Here is a 26,315-nt window from a genome sequence, read left to right as displayed (position 1 = left end):
GTTTGCTAGGATTGTAAAGGTTTGCATTCTTGGAGGTTGTAAAGTCATTTGTGGATGCAGTCTATCAATTGACAATACATGATTTTTCCACCCTCTATTTAATGAACTAAAGGCACATAAGCCAGCTCTCTTGTAAATACGGTATTTACTATGTGTTCTAGACTGCAAGATGATGTATTACTTTATGAGGCAATGAACTGTAAACTAAATATACTTCTGGTTTAAATCCAATCAGAAATTCAATAAAACTAGATGATATCTTAAATGTCATATCATATTAGTAGTATTTGCTTATAAAGAAACTCTCTTACTGTCTTTTGTCACGACAGAGTCAGAAGTATGGATCTTCGGCATCTGCTGTTTACTTTGGCACTGATCTGTGCAAATGACTCACTTTCTGCAAGTGATGGTAAGTTTTATGATACCTTTCCATGCCTTTCTCTGTGTGTGTGTATATATATGTAGATTTATATAAACACTATTTTTATATTGAATTTTTCATGCAACTTTCTTGATTGCAGTAACCCATGTATGTAATGTGAAAAATGCATCAGTTAATCTTTTTGTAGACATAGTGGATGAGATTGGGACATGTTGCCAAATGAAAGTGAATTTCGCAGACAGTTTTTGATGTGTAAGCAAGATGGATAAATCTGGATTTTCTTTGAGTGGGTATTGAAGTTATGAAAGAATTGTATGAGGTTCATTTTTTATCTGAACTAGTGTTTTTTTCTCAAACAAGTCTTTTAGTATAGTCATATGTTAAGAATAGGACTATTTGAACATACAGAGGAAACATATAAAGACTGTATGCTTTAAATCTCAGGCCAATATGAACAAGATTCATAAGAAATAAATTTGGTAGTTCTTGAGTAGGGACTATGGGATTTCAAAAGAATGTGTACCCTCGACCAGCCAGCTGGGACTGGTCTTAAAGTCATTTAACAAAACCCGTGAACTCCAATGGGACTTGCATATTGTGTCAGATTATCTGCTTATGCTTGCTATGATCTAATTATGTAAAGAAGTGCAGCTCAAGCTGGTCAGCTCTGTGCTGTTCTGGTCTTCAGAACAGACAGCAGAAACAGTTTTCCATAATAAGTAATTTTATGCAGACGTGTCACTGCTTCTCCCAAAGTTACAGAGCAGCTGCAGCTCTGTAAACAGGTGCCCCTCCTGACTTCCTAACCAAAATCTGTATTAGCAGAACAAGTCAGAAGGGGCAGTTTGTCTAGAAATTTTATTAAAAGTGGAATGAAAACAGCTTCCATAGCAAACTCTAAATAAAGTGATACAACTGTCAATGTAAATTTCTGACATCTCTCAGTTTTTTTCTTTAGCTCCATTCTTTTGTGTTACTGAGTGCAAATTAAATGTACATAGAATTGCAAGACATGTTTCATTAGCCTTTCTAGTTCTAGTTTTAGAATATGATACTAAGCCAAAAGGTTATGACATAGTTGCCTGTAGTCACAACTGGCCTACATTTTAAAGGTATAACCATAGTTCTTTGTACTGATGCAGTTCTGTATTTTCTTGGAGTTGCATACTTTGAATTTCTAGGTATCTTGTATATGCTGAAGCACTGGAGAGGCATATGGGATGTGACTTTCATGTTAATGGAGACATTAAGGTGAAATAAGAAAAAATTAAAACTCAGGTGATCGGTTCTCAGACAATTCTTCTATAAAGTTGATTCTGTTTACTAGCAAACAGGTTTGGATGGAGAAAACACAAGTTTCTGTTTACTTACTTCTATGTGTGTGTCTCAAATGCTTGTCCTCTGTGTTACCAGGAAAAGAATCTATAAGACTGCTAGTTAAGGCTTTTTCTTTAACATTTATGAAATATATAGATGTACCAGCTTCTCTTCATTGCCACTACAGAATGGTCAGTAGAACAAAAATTAATGTGTCCTGACTTGATCCTTTCCCCTGCCATGTCTGCATTTTACAGTAGACTCATTCAACTCAAAAATAATCCCCAGGGCAGTCTACTGGACCAACTGATTTTTCTCTTGAGTTTTAACAGCACATGAGGATTATATGATCCTTGGCAGATGAGCTGTGGTCCAGATGTCCTAACTGCAGTAATAGTCTGTGTTACAAATAAAACTTGACCACAGCATCATCTTTGTGTGACTTTGTCTATACTGATGAAACAGTAACTTCCATTAGATTACCTTCAGAACAAAAAATTAAGAATATTTTGGTTGTTTCTGTGTTTAAATACAAGACACAGTACTAAATATTTATGTCCTGATTTGTTGTACTATTAAAGATTGTGTATGTGAATGGAATCACTTTGTTTAGTGGTTGCTAATGACTAGATTGCTTCTAATGCTTTAACGCATTAATTCTGAGTTGGGCACATGCTCAGTTGAGAATGTCAGAGAAGGAAGCATAAATTGAACATGGGTATTTGAGATAACAGCATAAAAGAACATCCATTTGCTGTTCTTTTGTGATTTAGGACGGAGTATTAGACAAGACCTGTTTATTACATGTTTTGTTCTTTTTTTCTTCCATGTGAGTGTGCTCACATCTGCAAACGTTCTCATGAGTATCCAGCCCCACTCGGGTGATGAATCCTGACAATCTTAAAGTGCTATGCCCAGCACAGTCTTGCTGACACCTCCGTATAAACTTAATTAAATGCTCTGTACTTGTACCATATCTGATATATTGCCTGGGGATTGGATCTATGGTGTCATGGTTCCCTAAAAAATTCACGTCAGTAGTTCTATTTCTTCTGGCAGCAGAAGAAATAAAAATTACATATGCTGGGTAGTCTTGTACCAAAGCCCAGTACTGAACCAGTGTAATACAGACTTGTACATGGGATGCTTTTGTGTCTTGAAAGTAAACAAAGCTTAAGATCAGCCTTACAAGAGGGTGCTTGGGGCTGGCTTAGTGCCATGAAGCCAGATCCAGCCTTGACAGAGTGAAACCCCATATATATTTCCTTCTGGTGGGATCAAGGGTGGGAGGCCAGCAGTTGGCCAGGCAACTGCACAACAGTTGAGACCAGACACTGGACATTTAGTCACCTCTTTGCTGTCTCCAGGCTGGTAGCCAGTTCTGCTGGAGGCTTTCTATTGGTTTAGCTTGTTTTTCATGCTCTCCTCTTGCAAAGAGGCTGGCTTGCCAGTTCCCTAAACTGAGACTGCGGCTAGCATGAAGTGACAGCGGTGCCCACTGTCTCTGAGAGGGTGATGTTCAAAGTGATCAAGCATGTCCACTGCCCCAGGTCTTTGACTGTAATTCAGGGCTGAGCAGGTCTGGGACTTTCAGCCCTTTATCAGGGTTGCTGACCCATGCGCTGTCCATGCCTGTAGCTGCCTGATGTACAATGACAAGGGCAGAACAGAGGCAGGGGTAGAAAGAAAGTAAAGGCCACAACAACAGGAAGGTAATTTCTAATAGGTGCATAATTACCATAGGTAAATGGATTTTGTGCCTTCAGGATTAGAAAGCACAGGGCCCATTTTCACAGCTGATTAAGACATTTTTGTTGGTGGAATTAGGCTTCTGGGAATTTAGATTGCTTTGAAGATGGGGAATTGTGTGATTTTGACATTTCAGTTTAATTTAGTTAAATAGGTACATAAACAAGAAAGAGTGTTGCCTCATAAGCAGATCTCCTACATCTGTGCAGTATTAATTGTAGTTCAGGGGAAAAAAAAAAAAAGCTTGTATTTGTGTACGAATACACAGTTTGTGTTTGAGATTTTACATTAATGTAACTGTGATGTTTCAAATACATATCCAGAATTCACCGAGGTATTTTGGTTACTATAGCTGCTGACATCAGAAGCAGTTGAAGGGATTTGCTCCAGACACAGACTGAAATATGTTCAGGAAGCAAAATGAAAGTTGTAATGTTGTTTGCTTGTTCCTTCTCTACAACTGATGAGTGTAGCTCACATAAGGACATAGAGGAATAAACTGAGAATTAGTCCCAGTTAATAAAACAATACATAAGCTCAAGAAGTTCCAAAATTAATTTCTTCCCAGTGAAAAAAAGTGGGAAATGTCTTTTACTGTATTTTTATGATAGATCAAAGTTCATTCCAGACTATTAGAGTTATGTTAATTCATCCTCTGAAACAGGTTTAGAGAGGCATTCATATTTAATGATAGCACAAGAAAAATAATTTTGTGTGAACTGGTTTTGTACAATGACAATTTTAAGAGCTACAAGCTTTAAATTATTGTTCATTTTATCTAATCAGATTTGAAAAATGTATTTATCTTTTTCCATTACAACTTTTAAAATTCTTTGATGAATCTGCTATGCTCAAATATTCTATTTGCATAACTTTTATGTAAGAAATAGAATAAGTTATTTTCCTTTCTAAAACAAATCCAATCAAATTTTTATTTCCATCAGGATGTCCTTTTGTTTTACTGGTGTCTATTGTTGTACTTTGATGCTTTGTGTGCACTACATATTCGTGATAAACCAACCTACTATATCTGTGCACTGGGTATCAGTGCTCCACTTGCAGAGCTGGAGTCTGAATCCATAACGCGTGCATAGGGCTTCAGTGTCATTAAAGACATGCCTGAGTAGCCAAGACTTCTGTGCAGGGCTCCTGGTGATACCAGAGCACCTGCAGGACATCTGCATCTTTCTGGAATGGTCAGAAGCTTAAAGAGCTCTGTGAAAACCTTAAGGCCAGTATTTGATATGTATTTGACCATCTCTTTTCAGGCAATTAAATCAACTCTATTGGCTACTCTTTGTTCCAGGGCCTATTTTGACTAACTCTCTAATGACTATTGGGAGCTTGGACACCTAAGAATAATATTCATCACAGGGATATCCTCTAGGTACTCAAAAAATCTCCATTAAACTTGTAGATAGCACACCTATGCCTTTAAAGCAGAAGCTGGAAGGCAGGCAGATTATCCTGGGCAGTCCGAGATAGCTACACATGTTTAGGCAACTGCATTTTGCCCTATGTGGCATAAAGAGAGCTAAATTTAGGTGTCTTCATTTTGAACTGGGCCTCTTCCTTGCAGCTGCCTTGTTTCAATGTGCATAATTCTGTGTGCTTTCTTCTGGGTAGTGTCATAGCTGCTCAGCCACCCACTGTAGGTTTTCTGCTGCTCCCAAGGTGAGGGGTCTTCTCACTGGATTGAAAGAAGCAGTTGAGTCCTGCCATCTCCATGGAGTTTAGTAGCAGACACGTTGTCTAAAGACTTTTGTGCCATGTGAAGGAATTATTAGAATTAGAATAAGCAGAAAGGGGCCTTTGAATGGCAGCATATTCTCTTCTAGGAAAGGGAAATTCATCCATCAGTTCATGGAGTCGGGAGGTACCAGGGACTTCCTCGCTTGGCCTGAACTATTCAGAAAAATGGTCTTGTCTATAAACATGTTTTGTGATTTAGGTGAACTCAAATTTTATAGATGCAGTCAGTGCAGTGACAAACCATTTCTCAGGTATTTTTTTTATTTTTAATAACTTCTTTGATAATCATGAAGACTAGACATATTTGTGTATATTGCAATCCTAATCTTGTTAGGAAGGAGCAAAAGGACAGACTCTTCCTTAGCTTAAGCTGCAAACATTCTTGCCTTCTCTTGGTAAACAGTAGTGACATAATAAAGTTGGTAATCATTCATTCATGGTGGTCATTTTCTCTTCTCAGTTCTTCTAGTAGGTTCATCTTTGCTATGGCCTTTCTCTGTTTTGCCTGTTTTCTCAATTATACGCAGCTAGATATGGAACATGAGTCCAAGCAGAGCTGGCAGTAAAATCTGAGAAGCTGAAAACCCTGATCAATGTGGTGCATCCTGGTGTACGTGGATGGGGGCAAAACTGTTGAGAAGGCAGGTTTAAAACTTCCACCTCAAAACAAAGCCTTTAGAATAGTTGCCTTATTTCCTGAAGTTTAAGTATTTCTGAGCTAGAAATGTGTTCCATTATGCAGAAGAAATTGCTACAGACACATTCCAAGAGCCAGAATCAGAAAGCTTGGCACAGGGAAGCGTAAGTTATACCACTGTGATCTGGCTAAACCATTTCAGCTGAAGAGAAGATTCATTTTGGCAGAGAGAAAAATAGTATTTCCATCATCACTTTCCATTGGGATTAAGGATGGCTTTGATGACTAGCAGAAAAATCCGAGGGAAGGCCAAGGAAGTGCACTTCTGAGTTGCTTTTACTGCTCTTGCTTCCTACCAAGTAGCGTATATTTTAGATAAACCATTTGTCTGGGCCTGTGTGACAGTATCTCATGGAGAAGAAAGGATTTGACTTTGCCTGTCTGTCTTTAACAGAAAATTATTTGGGATTTCTAAACGTGGAAAACACATGCTGAAAATAAATTGCAGACAGGGCTATATTTTATAAGAAAACTCAAAAAATAAATACATTTTAAGGTATTTGTGCCCCTAAATGTCTGTGTTTAGGCTTGTATCTGAGTAGATCCAATGATTTAAATGCTAACCTGGGGTGCAGAAACTAGTCTCCTTTGTCTTGTCCTCCAAACCACATCTGCGACTCCAACATCTACTGGAGATTTTCAAGCCTTTGAATACCTTCACCTGCAAGCCTGCCAAAAACACTTCATGGACAATCAGCTTCAGTCAGACACCCTGTAAAATAATGTACATGCCAAAGTTTCCCCATCCAGTTATCTCTGTCATCCTTAATATTCCTGCTATTGTGTGTATTTCCTTCATTGCTCTTTTGTTGCCATCATATGTTCTTTGTTAAATACAGACTTGCCAATTTGCAGTCCTCTGATTGCTGTGTTTTGAGGCAACTTGTGAGAATTAGCAACTCATCAGTGGTTAGTGCCTGGTGTTGTCAGAAGGAGAGGTCAGTCTTTCTCCCTCCCAGTAGGAAAGCGTGTGATCCCAGCAGATCTTTGCTCTCCCAGGCAGACTTACAGACTGCAGCCTAGCCACCAACACACACTGGTCCTCCTGTGAACCAGAACTGCTCCAGATGGTGGCCACTTGTGGCTTGCTTTCAGAGGAGTGAGGCCAGTTTGAAATATGAACTTTTGCCCACACATGCAGTGAAGCCTGTGTATTTATGGAGGAAGATCGGATGATAGAAATTATGCAAAACCATACACAGCAGTTTGTTACCACTATCTAAGAAACTAACAGGTGAGAAAATTCCTAATTACAGTCTTTAACTCCACTTTGTATTTTAAATGTAGTTGTGTATTTAATGTGAATTAGTGAAACAGTGTGTACTGCACTAGTCAAATCAATGCAGTTGATAAACTAACTCTGCACCAGGGGAAGGAAAAGTAGCTCTAGCAAATAAACATTTCTATATTACAAAAGCAGATTACATGAGTTGTAATGAATCATTCCATACAGTAAAGTACACATAGCGCGAATTTCTTTCAATACCGTCCAGCTCTAACAGGAAAAAGAACCTCTATTTGCTGCATATTCATAGCATATAATGGAATGCTCAGAGAAGGGGTGACTTTTTCATTAATTTAAACAATGATGCAGTTATTGTGTAGTAACTTGCACTGCCTGATTTAAAAGAGAAGACATTTATAGAACCAGTAGACTGTTTGCAATGTTGCACATTCCCTTTCTATGCTGTGTTCTTCAGAAGTGATAGTGGGGATTGTACTGGAAACTGAGCAAAAGTGTGACTGGAATTTGGAGAGCTGTAATTGAACAGACCTGGTTTCTACCAGTATAAATGAGGGAGTATTGCGTGTACCTCAGCAATATTTTGGCACAACTGGGTGTTTTCCTCAGCTGTTCCAAGGGATCAGAAGTGAACAAGAAACATTCTAGAGCAGGAGTTCACAAGATGCCATTCTTGAGTCACACAGAGTGACTTTTAAAGCTTTGCACTGGCCACCACCTGCAGCAGAACCAGATGATTCTCAGCATTGCAGCAGAACTGTGAGCACAGTTTGGTAGTTTTGGAACTGGAGCCACCATCTGAAGGGTACTTAATTCCAGCCTTGAAGAATTTTTGGTCACTTGGGCTCCAGAGACTCCCCCAGTTTCCTGTTCCCAACCCTGGCAACTGCCCCAGTCTTCCTTGTTACACTCCAGCACACTGAACTGGTACCCAGGTGATTAACAACTTCTGAGGATGGAAAGGGGAATGGGAATGAGATATGGTTGGGGAGCTTGGCCCTGGTGTGACCCTCCACAACAAGTTTCTGGCAAGGCTCCCCTTGGAGAATAAAAGTACTTGGCATAATCTCTTTCCCTTCTGTACTACTGGAGAGGTGCCTGGAATGAACTATGCAAGAATGATGCAGTAGGTGAGAGGCAGAGCTGCAAACTACCAGTAGGACTCTCTAGCTTCTAAAGCTGGAAAAAGTCCTGCTACTTAAGATAAAGGTTTCTCTACTTTGCTTGCTATTCTTGCCCTTTGTAGAAGCACGCTCTGGAATCAAGTAGTAACAGCAATGGTCAGTTTTCTTCAGAATATCTAACAGATTGTCGTGCTGCTAGGGACTTAGAATTCTTCCTGCATAATGCAGTGAAGATTTTCTTTTTGTAGAAGTACAGGGGGGTTTTTTTAACAGATAATTAAATGTCTTTTACTAAGTAATTTGCTGCAAAGGGGTGTTGAATGGCCATAATGTAGGCTAATAAAGTTGGTGGACTATCTAAAGAGCCATGCATATTGCCAATGCAGTCCTGTGTTTCATTCTCATTAAGCTGGTCAGGGAGAGAGACAGTTGTTCACTCCCTGCTTTGCGGGTTTTGTGAGAGCCTTTGATAAAGCACTGTAAGCAAAGAGTCTTTTAAAAAATGCCAGGGATAAAATAGAAGGGCTTGTATAGATTTAAAAAATTAATCAAAAGGGGAAAAGAGGAGCAAATGAGCTCCCACATCCAAGTGTGTCTCTTGTCTACAGATTGCACATGGAGGAATTAAATCAAGATCTGTTCTGCTGGGAGAGGTGTGTGGCAGAACGGGATGGAAAGCAGTGCAGTTCTGCAGGGCACCAAGGGAGTGACGGCGAAGGGTGTGAGTGGGGGCTGCTGGAGCCCCGCAGCCGTGTGCACAAACACTCGGCACAGCACTGCTGGAATGGTGGAGTGGGGGCTGCCCGGGGAAATGCCAGAGATTCACCCAGACCAAGAAGTGTGTCTTCTGTCAGCTATCCCAAACTGTACCCTGAGCATATTCAGAGAAACATGCTGAAAGGAAGTATGTTTATTTTGTATTTGGTCTGGGATTTTGTTTATTTATTACTCCCCTAGAAATGTGTAGTCTTGGCTTAAAAACTGACAGAAACTTCAGAAGCAAATTTGAAAACTGACTTGGATCAAGAATTTAACCTTGCATCCCTATCTGCTAGAACCCTCCTCTGTTTTTCACTTTGTAAAGACAAAATAACAAGACCAATTATGTGCCTGGCAGGCAAACACCATGTGCATTGTGTTGTTTTTAAAAGCACTTTGTGTTTGCTACCTATGCTTACTGTATAACAGGAAAAACAGATAGTATTTAATAAATATTAAGCCATCAACAAAAAACGTGTACAAGCAAAAGAATGTCATTATGCCCTTTGAATTTGTGTCTGGTCTCCTCATTGCTGAAACACCAAACAAAGAATAATATGATAGTTTAACAGGAAAACTGCAAGTGTTAAGGAAGGAAATGTAGGAAATAACTATAAATGTTAACATGGTCTATTTATTATCTGCTGTTAGTGATCAAGTAGTTAATAGCCAATGTAATTACTTCAGTAAAAATGCTGATGTCAACTATAGTTACTGTTGTATAGGTTTTAATCCAAACCATCTGTTTTAATCCTTGTATATATCCCCTGTTGATCTTTGCTTGCAGTGAAGTGTTTTTCTGGAAGTTAAAAGTAATTATTAAAGGAATGGAAATTATTAGTGGTTCGTGGTTTGGCAAGGAAAATAAATGCCTTTTCAAGTTCTTGGTGTCTCTTTTAGAGGGCTCCGGCACCAGAAATAGTTGAGGGTAGAGTATAACACATAAGTATTTTCTGTCACAATCTATGTGATATTTGGGATTCATCCCAGTGAGGTGTCGAGAAGTGTAAGTCACTGGTCTGATTATTCTCCACCACTTAATTAAGCCCATTTATTTCACAGGGCAAAGGAAATATGAGTGGTTTATTAAAAGGGGGGTATAAAACACTGGTGAAAAATGTCAGAAATGCTGGCTTGTGTATATAAAAACAACATAATTTATTTTCTAGTGAGCTGTTTCATTCTCCAGTGTATTCTTCAGTGGATTTGTAGAGGATGTTTGGTCTTGCTAACTTGTTGAGTTAGCTTTGACTGTAACTGTCCTGTGTAAAATTGCCCTGTTACCCAAGGATATCTCCACCTGGCTGCAGAGCTCAGCCTTCATGCTGTGAAGATCTATTAAGCCACTTTGCAGTTAAAAGAGAAGCATCTAAGGCAACTCCACAAGTAGTGAAATGGATGTGAGATCAATAATTTATTATCTTTCCTTTCTGATTCCATAGCAATTGCACAATAGGAAGCTGTAGAAGTTTATCGGAAAAACCCAAGGTATCTCCTTGTGCTCTTGTCACATGCCTTTCAACGCACCTAGGGACCTTCAGAACTCAATTAAAGTCCTGGCTGGATGATGCCATACTTTACAGATGTAGAGGGCAAGATTTTGTTCTTGAAAGGATGCACTGGGAGCTCTTCAGGCTGTCCAGCTGTCACAGCTGACTCGGTTTAACCTCCTATTCCTGGCCAAGCCAGTTAAGTAGAGTTAAATCCTTGTCTACAAAAATACTTGCAATAATATTGCAAAAACCCTCCTGACAGAAACATCATGTTAAGAGAGGTAACAGAGACAAAGCTGTCAGAATTTCATGTGGTGGCCCAAAACATGCAGCTGATATTATGTAGTTTTCCAAGACTATGAACACTGTTCATAGTTTAAAGTAGATTTTTCTCTGGTTTGTCCTTTTTTTCCTCCCTGAGTCAAGAAATATTTGGTTTTTTACCATGAGGAACGTGCGTTACAGAATCTGGCACGTTTGCATGTGGTACAAGCTTGTGAATGTTTTCTTGAGATAAGTGAGTGACTGCTTCCAGTTGGTGTTCTGCAGGAGGTGAGGGTTTCTTTCCAGAAGTCCTGACCATCTCAAAATAACTATATTCTCCTTGCAGAGCTCCCAATCTGACATGTTATCTTATCCCCTCATTGCAGCAGTGCTGCTATTCTACTACACCAGTTTTTCTAGCTAATAGTCCTAAGTAGCAATGTTAGTTACAGGAAGGACTGAAAGGATAATATCTATCAGAGTTAGCGTTTGGTCTGTGTTGTCCAGCATTATAACAGAAGACTTGATTATAAATTATTGTTAAATGTTGTTTTTCAGTTATGAAAGCATGTTACCATGAGAATTCAATGTAAATATTTTTTCCAGTTTTTTAAATCCAAAAGAGCATTTTTTTCTTAAGGCTGTGTTTTGTTCTGTTTTAGAGAAGTGTCAACAGTTAAAGCCCTGCTATTTAATTTCTTTATACCCCCTGGAAATTTCTCAAAACACATGACTTATGACCATGTCAGTGCTTCTCACTTCATGGACTTCACATCTCAGCAACTTGCAAAGATGTGTGAAATACAATTAACAGTTCCAGTAATCCCAAGATACCTCTATATAAGCACTGGCTTTCTAGAAACAGCATTGTTTTTCCCAAAGTCATAGCTATCCCTAAAGAAAACAGAATATTAGCCTTAGTATGTGGATCTTAATCCTGTTTAGGAACACAGGTGGGGACTGGTAAAAATACCGTATGGTTTGCATTGGTAGGACTCCTTGGTATAAAGAGAAGTGGTCTCTGTATGTTGTTCTAATTGCTGTGGGAATCCCATCATGCATTCAGCTGTAGTTTATGAAAAGCTGCTATAGTCTTCTAACAAATTACTTTTAGAAAAGCCCTGAATCCATCATATCATTACCGGAGGTAAAGCTGCTGTGACTTGTATATGTCAGGAAGTCTCACAGCATTTCCTAGTTGTTAATGCACCATAGCATTTAAATGCAGCATGTTAGAAAGACATGATTTTTTACAGAAATGCATAAAAATGAAACTTACTTCCTTTTAATCAGGGCAAGTCTTAGATATTAAATAAGCAATACAAGTTATTCCATATTTGAGATGGCTACAGGGTAGGTATGTCTCTAGGAGGTTCAGGCTGTCCTGAGCTCCCAACTGTTTATTTCAGTGCTAATTCATGAATGAGATGGGGGGTTAGTTGAGTTTTTTTATTATTCATAGGTGATTCCCACATGATTGGTGTGAAATTACCATTTTCATTTTTTTGCATTCCTGGAGGGAAACATTTGCCTGAATGAACAACTGGCAGACATACCTGTTGTTGGTCTCAGCAGAAAGGCAAAGAGGTAGCAATAATCTGAGCTCTCCAGATAAGGCTGAGGCATGTTGGCAGGAATGGGTGAGCTTCCAAAGCCATTTACTTGTCCTAAAGAAGGCAAAATCCCTGTGTTTCCAAAAAGCAATAGTTCTGTAATAACGATACTGGTCTGAAACAAGCTTTCAGCATCTGGCTGTGCCATAGAAATTCGTCCATGTCCTTGGAAAATTGATTAATATCTGTGTCCTGGCTCCCTAGCTTAAAAGTGAGAATGTGCTTTAAGGATAAACTTCTTAATCTGTTTGAGTTTATGAGATGTTATGGTGAATGAAATTGCTGAGGTTGTGCAACATCCTCTGTCAAGAGCATTGCATTAACTGCAGAGCAAAATGATAGAAAATAGTATCTCCTCTTCCAGTACTCATGAAGCTGGCAGGCTGCCTCCTCTGCCAAGGCAGGGAAAGGTGACTGTGTGCTTGTCAGGAGGTAAGGGACACCACCCACAAGCAGAGAAAACACTGAAGTGTCCTCCAGTGCATATTTGTTTTCTGCATAAATCTGCATACTTGCAGAAACTATGCTTTTCTTCCAACAGGCAAGGACTTGTGCTAATGTGGGCCCATAACTAATTGTTGCCATGGGAAACTCCGAAATGGCCACCCACACTCTTATATCTGAATGGAGCTTGTGTTCAGACATACTGTTCCATCTGTGTGTCAGCATACGCACATTAGTGCGTGTGTATGTTTCTTCCCTGGTGTAGCATGGTCAAGTTGAATTATGAAAGGTTGCCTTTCATGGTAAAGATTCTGGAAGCATCAGCTGAACCTGGAACACTGTGTCTTACGGGGCTGCTCCATTACTGACATGCCCAGAGTACCCCTTGATGTTCCTTCAGTTCATTGGTGTGCTCAGAGCCAACAGAAAGGCACAACCAGTCCTAAGAAATTTTCACTTTTTTCTTTAATTGTTGCCAGTGTGACCCTGCAGCCCTTCTCCCCACAGAATATAATATGACGCAAACATAAAAGTGCAAATACTGGAGCTTTTCAAACATGAAAGTATTGTGTTTTGAATTATAAACCCATTTTCCCATTTTCTTGTACTCAGGCCATATTGTCCTGTGTGAAGTTTTCTAAAATACTTGCCCTGTGAGATGTGCACTTGATTTGGAGAATCCCACCTTAGATGGCTGAAGTTTGGAGAAGCTGGAAGTGACTTAGCTATCCTCAGTGGCAGGTAGTGACCAAGATGTCTGCTGGACAGGAGAAGGCAGTGTCACTGGCACTTGGTTTCTGCTAACCAACAAGTGCTTGTGGAAAGTACTCGTACAAGCAGGTGCTCTAATCAATTCTAGTTACACTTTTTGATAGGTTAAATTGGACTTATTTTTGAAAAACTGCTTAGTTTTTGAAAGCTTTTTTAGGTCTGCTACTGAAGCCAAGTTACTTGCTGGCAAGCAGCATTACAGAATCATTTGGGTCAAGAAACAAGGGCTTCTCTCACTGTACCATTGTCCTTTCAAAGGAGTTCTGTGTGAAGCACATTCAAATATATTGACGAAATGTTGTGGAAAAGGCTGCATTGTCACTGGCTGAGCTACACATTTGCTTTGGACTGTGAATTTGGCACTGTTCAGTGAGACGAAAGGAACACCAGCAGCAGAGTGCAATGCTTGGCTCCCTCCCTGCCTTCAAAACAGTCTAACCTGCCAATTTCTTCTGCATACACAAATACTGACTGGATTAATATAAATGTTAATTATAGTATCATTTGATACAGCAAGCTAGCACTTGTTCCTGTCTAGCACTTCAGTCTTGTGTGTGAGCACCTTTAGCCATGAGCAGGCCCTTTCCTAAGTAAAGGATGAGCCACAGATGTCACAGTCGAGAATGAGCCTTAATAATCCCCTAACTGTGTGACTTTGTATAGTTTATAAGGTTGTTCCCCTGCTTTCCTCCTTTTTTTGTTTTGAAAGGTTTTTTAAGTCTGAATAAATGAAGACTACATACTAAGAGTGTAAGTTAATTATGATGAATTTAATTTTATTATGATTATGTTTTATTATGGTACTACAGATAACTACAGGTGACTACAGATACTTAGTGGGATTTTGAGATGGGATTTACACCTAATTGTCACACTGTTGTTCTGCTTGCATTTCCTTAAATGACAATTTTGCTTTAAAGTGGGAGAGCTCACAACCAGCTATAATCCTTTACCTATAATGAAGCTCATACTGACAATATACACTTCCTGTAGGACACTGAGGTGCTTGAGTGAGTCTAGAGAAGGGTGACAGAGTTGGCGAAGGGTCAGCAGTTGAGGGAGCTGGGGATGTTAGCCTGGAGAAAAGGAGGCTCAGGGGAAATCTTACCATCTCTGCAACTGCCTGGAAGGAGGTTGTGGCCAGGAGGGAATTGGTCTCTTCTCGAAGGCAACCAGTGACAGGAAGAGAGGACATGGCCTCAAGCCATGCCAGGGTAGCTTTATATTGGACATTGGGGAGAATTTTTTCACAGAAAAGGTGATTAAACACTGGAAGGGGCTGCCCAGGGAGGTGGTGGAGTCACCATCTCTGGAGGTGTTTAAGGAAAGACTGGATGTGTCACCCAGGGCCATGGTCTGGTTGACAACGTAGTGTTCAGTCACAGGTTGGACTTGATGATCTCAGAGGTCTTTTCCAACCTATTTGATCCTGTAATATTGAAATTGATATTACCAAGTTAAATATCTCTGCATGTAGGCCTGATGCCCATTACCTCCTTTTCCTAGTCTTGATTAATTTACTAATGAAGAAAAGACCTTACAAAAAGAATGTGAATTTAAAACATATTTTATAAAAGATTCACTATTTTTAAATGGTCTTAAAGAATTTTAAGAATTAGTGAAACTGAATTGCATACATGAGACTGAAACCTTTCAAGCTACAAAAGATTTCATGATCTTGGAAAGAACCTTTTTTAGTGAAATATAAATATTGACGTTGTAAAAGAAGAAGACTTTTGTTTTTCCACCCTCAAGGTAACTTGTCTAACTGCTATCTGTATTTTTGATGAGTTACCATAATATTTTGTATGTGTTACTTGGGCCACTTAAAATATCTTTATAGATCTCCAAGTAGATAAATCTCTGGTTTCAATTCCTTGAAATACAATTACAGATGTTTGTCATGTTATAGCTGTAGAACATGAGCACAATGAGAGTTTCTAATTTTCTTCATTTTTTCTTTCACTTTGTAAAGTGCATTTCTGGAGAAGATGAATTGTTAGCTGTATGGATTACTTTAAAGCATGAAATTTACTACATAAGGACATATTCCACATGTAATATTTAATCCTTTTGCCAAACCGCCTTTTGAAAAATGAAGAAAATTTTGTAATAAAAGTATTTTTAGTAAGTGAGAAAATTGTATTTAGTTGTTTTTTTGAACAACAAAATTCTGCAATTTAAAGTGTTTGCAAAACAGTTGTTTAGAATTTTTTTGTTGTTGTAGTGTGTTCTGATTTTTCTTTTCATCCATTACTGTGAACTTTAATCATATTGAGCTTAGCCCAAAGGTTTCCTGTGTTCCAGCTTTTAAGCTGCCTAACCTGTGTAAATACATTAGGGCTGTTCTAAACCATTAAAAACAAGGAGAGATGGACGTGTGCAAAGTTCAAATGTGTTCTGCTGGCTTTTATCATCAGTGTGACTCATACAGCAATTTAGAAGCTTAAAATAGTTTGTTGTTCGCAAAATACAGCAAATGAAATCTCTATAGAGGAGACAGAAATATATATTGGTCATTTCAGTTCAGTGTTGTGGGAGGTTTCTTACTGTAAGGGACTTTTTTTTTCCATTTGTATGTTTTCATTTTTTTAAAAATTTTTTTTGGTGCATTTAAAGTGGTGTGTGTTGAAAGGTGTTGAAACTGAAATCCTTTCATCCTCAAAGATGAAATAGTATGGAAAGTTTAAAATACATGCTTCCAGAGCAGAGTTGGATCACAAATGTCTCACAAGTCAGGATTCAGTCTTCCTGCTGAATTAGCTTCTCTCCTTTTTCTGTTATTTTCTGAGAGCTCTAGTTCAATTTAACATTTCATGCAGAATGAGTGAATAAAAGTGTTCAGGAAACTTACAAAGCCTGAAAAATTACATTTCTTGGGCCAGATATGGAGCCTCCTCTCTGAAACGTCCTTGACGTAGGGTAAGCACTACTGAGCCACACTGAATCCAAAATATAGCACTGTACCAGCTGCTAGGAAGAAAGCTAACAGCTCTTCCCTAAAAGCAGTAGGCACAGTGTGCCAAACCAGCAAAGCTGTTTTGGGGAGTACATCAGTTTAGGAAAGTATATGAAATCTAGTCAGTTCATTGCAACTGATTGGAATTTTTCTTTGATCTTGAATTGTCATTAGTGTACAGACGCAAAACAGTAGGCACATGTAAAGTGAGCATTAGTAGGAAGGACACCATTTTCATCTGTGTAAGGAAAAGTTAATCCCTTAGAGGTACAGGGAAAGCAGTACTTGCATGGAGAGGGAGGCTAAGGAATAGAGAGCAAGAATCAGTGAAATGAGGCGACATCTGTGCCAGGACCTGTTCTTTTCTATGTATTCGTAAACAGTTCAGCAAAGGAGGCAAATGCTGAAGTTTGCAAAACAAGAAGTTTGTCGATGCCCCACTAAACCTCAGAGGGCCAGCTAAGGAGCTGCAAAAGGTCCTTACAAGGAAAAATGCTTGGGTAATAAATCCGCAAATGATACTTAATGTAGATAAATGTCAAATGATGCTTGTAGACAAAATGCAACCCTAATGTGGCACATAAATTCACGTGCTCCAAATGTTATGACTCAGAGATGGGATGTTGCTGTTGTGACAGGCTGTCCCCAAGGTCAGCTCATGGCTTGTCACAGCTCAGTTCCTCCCCACACCAAAGACATGCAGCAGAGCTGGAAAAGTGCAGAGAAGGCCAATAAGGATGAACAAAGCTCTGGAACAGATTCCTTGAAGGTCTTCCTTCACCTTCACATTTCCCAAGCTGTTACTCCTCAGATGCTCTTATAATTTACATCCTGAAATGAAGAACCAAGAGCCTCAACAGCAAAGGTGTCTCTCACTTGTGCTTGCAGAGGCCAGCTGGGTTTCTGTGTGCAGACACTACCTGATGGCAGTGCACAGGTTGCATCAAGCCATACCCTGGAGAGAAGCCCTCTGGCATAGCTAACTTTACACTCTGTCCCAGGGTGTGCAAATAGTGAAAGTAATTCTGGTTGGGTCTAGTCCCTCTTATATAGTTATTGCATCTGACGCAGGCTTTCTGCAGAAATGGGGTCAAAAATAGTTATTGAGACAAATACTACACAGCCAATTTTTAAAAGAAAACCATGAAAGACTAAGGGTCTCAAAAGTCTTACTTTCCTCTGGTTGTTTGTCTGCCAGCCTTAAGCTAGAGTTCAAAAAAATTGTGCCCAAATAAAAATTCAGTTATTGTGCAGGAGTAATAGAAATGTAGTAGAGGATAAGGGCAGCTCCTGTTTTCCTATGTTCTCCTCCATTCTGGTATTTGTGCTATTTCCACAAAAAATACTGGAAATTGTCTAGTCTGTAGACAGCTTGAGGGAGTCCTTGGCTCCTTTTCTGCTCCTGGTATGAAATGAGTACCATGAGTTAGAGTAAAAAACAACAAAACAATAACAAACACAGGAAAAAAACATGAGAAGAAAAACTTCAGAACATTTCAGAGCAAGGATGGGCAGCACTCAGTGTTTCTTCTCATCATTCCTTCTGCAGCCAGGTTTTTCCAGCTGAGGAGGCTTTATCCGTCCTCAAGAACTGCAGCTACATCCAAGAACACAGGCTCTTGGCAGCAAGCTGGTCCCATCTGATGTAGCAAGAGAACTGAAAATAGCTTTCCTAAGGGAGAAACTTCAGGCATGGCTACCTAATGTTGTTAGGTTATGGAGTATTTCTTTTGTGTGATTAGAGAATTAGAGATTAATGGTGGGGGTTGGTGCTGTTTTTTTAATCTTTCTCCTCAAAAATAAGCAGCTGAACAGTTTAACCACAAAGATAAAACAGAACATAGTGAATTCTATCAAACCTGCTGCTGCATATAAAATCCAAACGCTCACGCTGTAGTTTTGAATTATGTGGAAAAAATTCAGTCATTGAAATCAATGTTCAGTCTTTATTTTGCACTGTTTCGTAAGTGTAGTTGGCTTATTTTCCAGTTTTCTCATTTATATTAAGGACAAAGAGGTACAGCTAACAATAATGTTGGATAAATAGATCAATAAAACTTTAGCAGATTTGGTGGGGGGAAAAAAAGGAATTGTGGAATTTGGATCATGGCTTTTTTCTAACAGGACTATCTGTTTTCAAGTAATTGTTAGCAGTGCCTGTTAATTTAAAGCAATCTCACCAGCCACTACTGTGGGAGGATTATGACCTGGTCACCCAGTGAAGGCAAGACACAATGTAATTTCAAAACAAAGCCCTGGACTATATTAGTGCTACAACTTGATTTAAAATAAATGGAATACTTCAGTTGTAGTTGTATACTGTGTTGTGATAAATGATCTTTAGAAAGCTTTGGTGTCTTCATATGCAGTGCAGACTTAGTAACAGAACCATATATAGAGAGAAAAATGACCCCTGTATGTGCTTCTTATAGAAGACCTTACATTTGACATTATCAAAATACTTAATAGAGATTTAATACAGAATGACAACAGGTTTCATGAGTATTATTTTCATTTAACTGCTGAGGGAAACAGCAGTATACAGAAACAGTGATTTTCCAGAAATGTGATGATTGAGAATGTGCTGACTTGGCAGAGAAATAACTAAAATCCTAATGGAGCAGCAGGTTTCTTATTTTACTGATTTTTGCATTATTTATATTGTGTTAGTAATGAAAGTGATGGTTTTAATGTATGTGCTATACTGATAGGTTATAATTTGAAATATAGAGAACATCTGGTTGTGACTTTTAGTTGCTGGAAGGGAAGATCAATAGATCTTCTTGCATACTTGTGTATGCAAGTCAAATCTGATGTTTTGGGAAGGGGTGGAAGAAAATTTTATTTGTGTTTGTGTTTTACTTCAGGTACTATTCCCCTCACTGAAAGCATGAAGTAGAGAGATTTTGTTTGTAATGCTGGTAACACTGTTTATATTTTACTAGTTTTTAGTCTTCTGAGATAAAAAATTCCTATAAAGTGTTGACAGTTTCACTTAATTTACCATTTGCAATATATGAGAATACTTTGGCTTTTCTGAATCATCATGTTGGTGGAATGATTTAAAGGTTGCCTGAAACCTAAAAAATATATGCAAAATGTGCAAAGAAAAAAATGTTACGGTAGGGATCATGCTGTTTGGTAATACTGAATTTATGAGAGTGCACTCTGCAGATACTCACAGCGGGGCGCTTCTTGAAAGATTGTTCCATGCCACATAAGACAAAAGAAAAACAGAAATGGAGAAGAGGTGAATGATGATGGGTGAGATTGAAAGCTACAGTGACCACACAGTGGACCACTCTTATCAAGAGCAATGCTCTTTTAGTAATTGTAATGATAATTAAATCATTTTATATGTATTAAGTTGAAAGGTAGGAACAACGCTGTCTGTATTCTGAAAAAAGAGCAAATTCAAAGTTTTCTGATTTTAGGTTGCATTTATATTTAAGTACTTGTCGGAGTAGATTTTCACTAGTGCTCTGTTTTGCAGTTTATACTCCTATGCAGATAATTTATTAATTTCTGACTGAACATTTGTATTTCAAATGATTGAGTATGCCTGTTAGGTGCAAATTTCATTCTACAAGGAGCTGAAAACCCTTTGCACCCAACAGCACTCAAAATTAAAGGCACTTCCTGGGTTTATTTTTACTTCATGTGAGAAAATTGCCAACATCGTTAAGTTGTTCAGAGAAGGAAACATGGAAAATGGTGATCTGCGCTGAAGGACACCAGTTCTGCCAGACCCATGGTACTGAGCATTCATTGAACATGGAATTGCAACCAAAGAAAATACTGGAAGACCAGAGCAATTAAAAATTTAAAAAAAAAAAAAAATTAAAAACTGTGGACTGAGTATGAAACTTTCTGGAAAAAGGAGGGATAAATGAAGAAGGCCAATACTGCTATTCAAATGCTATTTCTGCGTTTGGATGCAGAATATGTTCAAGCAAAAAAGTATTTCAGGCTTTTTCTTTTCTAGTAGAATAAAGGAATGTGTAGCAACTAGGTATTTTTAACATAAAACAACATTACAAAAAGGCAGGCAAAATTTTTATTGATGAGTATCTGGAGCTCTATACATGAGTTCTATACATACCACAGTCAGCATAAGAACCCATTCCTATGTTTTGGAAATCTGGGACATAAAACATAAATGCATTAATGCTTTGAGCTAGGTTGCCTCCAGAAATAAGCAAACAAATTCTGTTCAGGGTTAGGAAATAGTAAGTTTCTCATCATGCTGATTGTGTGATTTGACCTTCCTGTCTGCTGTCACAAACTGGACAGTCTTGTTTGTGCTTTAGGAAGAATTAAGGATCCTTATTAAGATGATTCTCTAAATAGCAGACATAGTCCACTCTAAAAACAAATCATGGCTTGGCCTGGTCTTATGAGCAGATACAACTGGATTCTGCATATGGTGTTGCCATGGAAGTTGGAGATGGTTTTTTTCTATGTCAGGATAGTGAGCCCTAAATCTCTGCGTGTTGTCACTAATTATTGATTTATAATATTTGTCCTGGACATGATAAGCTGTTCCATTTGTCAATAGGACTTACAGTTCTCATAAAAAGGGTTTTTCCTTCTTAATGAGTGGCACCATTTTTTACTGACAGAAGCACAAGCATTTAAAGCAATGGTTTTCAGATTTGTTTTCTTTTGTGAGGAATAAGAGGTTCCAGGGAAACAGTGAGATTTACTGTTGGAAATGCTTATGGTGCACTCAGAGATGTGCAACTATCATTTTCCTAGTCTTGCTGCCAGATGTCTGAGAGGCCTATTTCTAAATGTTATTATGATGAAAGGAATTCAGTAGAATTTCATATATTGTTCTACAAATGCCCATTTTCTAGGTTGGTAGTGAATTGTGTAAAGATCTTTGGAATAAAACAAACAGACCAGCATATGGAAGGTTAGGAAAAATTAAACACCATTTGTCCACTAGATGGAAACAGAAGTAGCAAGTGTGTATATGCATGGTTTTTTGTGTATTCAACTGAACATTTTTATCTCTTGTCTTCACATGAGAGAGAGTAAATAAAGTAATTTTTAGGATTGCAGTTCAAGTCAAGAATGAACTGGACAGCAGAGTATGGCTGAAGAGGACTAGAAATGCATAAAAGAGCTGAAGTAAGGGAGAGGAAGGGTAACAATAACAATATGAGGAAAGCAAAAATCAGGGACATTCTGAAAATGCTGTATAAGTGAAAGCTGCAAAATGCTGGCTCATCAAGAAGGCCAGAGTCTGGCAGAATCTGTAAGATTGTTTTGATTTTCTTTTTGTCAGAGTTTACTCATTCTTTGTTCCTTTGCAGCAGCAGGGAAGAAATGATCTTGGGTCTTCAAATGTGTCTGGAGTGATTATGTTTAGGAAGGCCTTGATTCAGAAAAGCCTTAGCAGTTCTCACCACATCTCCAGATATTACTGTTTTCATCCAAAGTTGAACTTCTGAAGCCCATTTTATTAAGCTGAAGAACCACAGCCTTCTTAGTTAACAGTTAAGCATCTGTTTTTTATGACCTCTATTGAGTCATAGAATCCTTCAGTCACAGAATCATTTAAATCAGAAGAAAACTCTTCAGGTCTCTAGTCCACCCACCTGGTGAAAGCAGGGCTAAGTTTGAACTTAGATCAGGTTGCTCAGGGCTTTGTCAAGTTTTGAATGTTCCACAAACTGTCTGGCAAACCTATTCCTGTCCTTGACCACCCTGACTGTGGGGAAAATAAACAATTTTTGTGTCTAACCAGAATTTCCATTACACCAACTTCTTCAGTGCCTTCACCAGCCCCAAAAACTCCCATGGTCTCCACAGCTGAAGCTGCTGTAGACCTTCATACCCCCTACCAGCTCTTCCCTAACTGCAGGTCCTGCAAAGCATTTCCTTCAGCTGTCCTGCCCAGTGTCGGCAGTAAAAAATTGTCACCGATAGACTCAGTTCACCTGGATTTCAAAAGCAAATAGGGAAATTTTCCACACCTGTACCTAGAGACACTTTGGAGATAGACTGACAGTAACACAAGAATAGCAGACATGCTTCGACCATGATTCAGCTCATCATAAAGCAGATGTCCATCTGATTTTACATGTCACCAGTTTCTCTCCACTGATTGTAAAGTCTGCTGACTGCTATATAAATCATGGGTATCTAAAACTGAATTTGACTAATCTTACCTTTGATGACATAGATGATCACATCTTTGTCTTACTTGTGGATATGGGAATCCTGAAAGATAAAGTACAAACTTACTGAAATTATAGTTGCAGTATTCTGTCCTGTCCTATATGGGGGTGTTGTTGTGGCATAAGCAGCACTATATTTACCATTTAACATTGGTGAGAATATACTTTAATTTACTATAACGCTTTTATTGGTACTGAAGATCCTGTTCCTTTGCTCCAAAATGTTTGCAAATTAAACTAATGTAGACTATAAAGGCTTTCTTGTCTGCTCTGCACATTTCCTGACAAGTTGATAATTTTGTCTGCTGTTTCTGTTCCACAGTGCCATACTATAGTTTTTGGCTGAATTAGGCAGTATCCATTTGTGTTCAGTCTGTGACAGCCTAGACAGAGTTTTTACAACTGTCAGTAGAAAAGGTCCGTCATGGACAGGTATGCGGAAAAATGCCAATCTGACTGGGAGTTCCAAGGAAAGCAAAAAAAAAAAAAAAAAATTCCAGCATCCTGGGAAGAAACGTGACTCTGCACAGATACACTGGTCTTCTGTAGAGGGTTCACAGGCTCTTTTCTTTCTGTTTTGCTGTGTATAAAAATTAATAGGAGTAGAGTGAAAAGGTGTTTCTAACTTGCAGGCTTCCTTTCCCTGCCAAAGAGCGTCATTCTCCAACCAGGCTAAATATCCCTCCCTAATTAGTAACAGATGCAGCAGTACGTGCACAAGTGTTGTGTCAAGAGGACATTTGGAAATCATAGCAGAAGGTGCTGTGCCAGATAGGAGAGGAGTACGTGAAGCTGAAGCAGGGAGTTGTTAGGAGAGTTCAACAGTTGTTTTGAAAAGATAGGGAGGGAAATTGGGCAGCTGTTACATGTTTTTAGGTAACTTTGCACATCAAGCACATGAACCCTGCTTCTCTTCAGTGGCAGTCTTTATCTGTTATTTAGATTTGTCAAAAATGCATAGGAGTTAGAAGAGACATCTCCATAATCAATCTTCAAAATTATGCTTAAATTATCTAAGCATTTTCCTCCTGTCTGCAAATGGAGAAGCTTTATAGCAGTTTAATGTCCACATTTTCTTTTCCCCTTTTTCTCTTGCTATCACACTGTTGTATATGGGAGGCAGATCAGATGCAATGCTGTTACTGTACTGTTGTTATTTTCATTACTTCGGATGATATTAAGAATACAGTAAATGACAATATATATTTAACAGAAATTGTTATTGGGTCTTTAAATATCCTTGCAGCAATCTCAACATACTTAGCCTCCCCAATTCCAAATCCTGATTCTGAAAATTTTTGGGCTTGGTTTGGTGGTCTTTTGTTGTTGTTCTTTTATGGGGTTTTTTTGTGGTGGTGGCAGTGAAATTATTATTTCAGAATAGCACTCTGATAAATATATTGAGTTATACTGCAAAGTTTCTGTCAGTCTCACTCAACACCATGACTACAGTCCTTTGTATACCAGATAGGCTGTAATTCATAAATACTGGTGTTTTCACTGAATTTTTATACCAGACTTTGTAGACTAATCCAAAAGATTTAATTTTATTGTCTTTAAAAGAGATTTAAATGCAATTTTAAATATAGTTGGAGAAGTAGGATCAATCTTACGGCCCATGAATGAGCATTGAAGAGCAAAGCCTTTGATAGGCACTGACCCATAACTGCATGACCAAGGGGGTAGAGTGGCACCTCTGGTGTCATATGGATGAGTGTCAGGCAGTATTGATACCTGATTCCCCTTCTGCTCTGTGGAGGAAGTATGCTGCTGAGAAACCTGAACTTGAATTTCACCAAAGTCATTAACAATGGTTTTGGTATTAGGAATATGGGAGCGAGGTTGGCAGCCCTGCTGATTGCAGTGGCAAGCATTGTCAGAAATACATCATTTTTATTGTCCTTTGGGAATATCAGAACTTGTGCCATGTAGTTCCTACTTTCCTCATTGTTTCTCTGTACAATGAAAAGAGAGGATTCAGGCTTCATGACAACAAAACTCACTGTGACCTGACAATTCATAATACCCTGCATGAGAGCAACAGAACAGTGCCATAGGATAAGGTAACTGTGCTGGCTATGCTGGAGGAGTTTTCACCAGTTATTGTTTCCCAAGAGTTGGATAATTTGGAGAGCTTCTCTATAGACCACTTCAAACAAACTGACTGATGTTCAGTCACAAGAAGTGTTTCCATTTCTTAAGTGTGGAAAGTAATTAATGAGGCTTTCTTTTCAGAAATATTTTTCAGAAGCACATCAAAATCATCTCAGTTCACAGAAATATGGGGCTTTGCCATATGTGGAATATTCTGAAAGAAAGTAATTGTGGCTCAAAATTTGTAACCTTGCAGTTACACCCAACATGCTTTCAGGTTTAGAGTTACCAAATACCTTGGGACATTTTCTACCTAATAGTTAGACTCTTGCATAAGCTTTATTTTTTAACCTTACTGTACAACACACCTACAGAAACTGCTCTGTACTGTACTATAATTACAGGCCAGATCCACCACTTTGCTAGCAATCATTTTCTTCAATGCATCACGAAGGATCTCTAAAATGTATTCATAATATTTATATTACTGTTATTAAGCCAGTGTGTTCTTGTGGGATTGAGCAATCTGGAGAGCTTTATAAATACTTGCAAATATTGCTGACAAGCTGGAGGCAGTCCAGTGGAGGGACACTAGGATGAGTAGAGGGCAGGAGCACACGATAAACAGGGTGAAGTGGAAGAAACTGATTTTGTTTTCTTTTACCTACAGGAGCTTTCATGGACAAACCAGTTTCTTCTGGGAGGTATACACAAAAAATAGGAAGGGGCAATGGTCACAAACTGCAAGAGAAGATGACCCATATGAGCATAAGAAAAACATTCTGCAGACAGAATAGGTTTTGCCAGAGAAGACATAAGATCTCCATCTTTGAAGTACTTGAAGCATGACAGGGCAAGGCCCTCAGCATCCTGAGCTAACTTCAAAGATGGTCCTACTTTGGCTATGAGTTTAAACTAGATGACCCCCAAGAAGTCCCTCCTAACCTAAATTATTGTCATTCTCATAAAAATATGCATCATAAATAAACACAAATTTATGTGCTCCTCTGCACTTGCAAGCTCACTGATGACAGAAAGAGTGTAGGCAGTGGTGCTAAGGTGTTACATGGTTATGATTTGCTGCAGTCTTCTTACTGAAATATTCACAGTTGCCTGTAGGTTACCAGAATTATCTTTCACTGTGTTTTGAAAGTGTGCTCAAATTCTGGTGCTCCTGCAAGAGCTCTCAGTTCTGTATGTGTGTGCTCAGTAGAAACTTGCTTGCACTTAGAAACTGAAATCTCCAAAGACCCTGACATCACAGTTTGCTTAGGCTCTCCCAGCAATTAGCACTGACGAGCCTGTGTGTGCTCCCGACGGAGGGTGTCAGAGCACGCTGTGTCCCAGGGCTGCAGAGATGAAGCAGAGTTTCTCCAGCAGCCAGAGCCAGCTGCTGAGGGCTGGGATGTGGCCAAGCCTGGGAAGCAAGAGCAGAAAGCCTGTCTCCTGCGTGCATTCAGTGACCC

At 38.8% G+C, this 26,315-nt stretch overlaps 1 protein-coding gene across 6 annotated transcripts in view; it reads left to right on the top strand.

The window, feature by feature from the left end:
* Window positions 1-26,315, top strand: part of GHR (growth hormone receptor) — a 160,948-nt gene that overhangs the window by 86,995 nt on the left and 47,638 nt on the right. For all 6 annotated transcript variants that reach the window (XM_010395215.3, XM_019283333.2, XM_039566582.1 and 3 more), the window contains one exon: window positions 330-409. In XM_010395215.3, coding sequence (XP_010393517.1) covers window positions 340-409 — 70 coding nt within the window. In that variant the 5' untranslated portion in view covers window positions 330-339. The remainder of the gene's footprint in view (window positions 1-329; window positions 410-26,315) is intronic.

The sequence above is a fragment of the Corvus cornix genome, chromosome Z (genome assembly GCF_000738735.6).
Source record: "Corvus cornix cornix isolate S_Up_H32 chromosome Z, ASM73873v5, whole genome shotgun sequence".
Taxonomy (NCBI): Eukaryota; Metazoa; Chordata; class Aves; order Passeriformes; family Corvidae; genus Corvus; species Corvus cornix.
The sequence above is the reverse complement of the archived record's forward strand: the minus strand, read 5'-3'. Positions and strand labels throughout refer to the sequence as shown.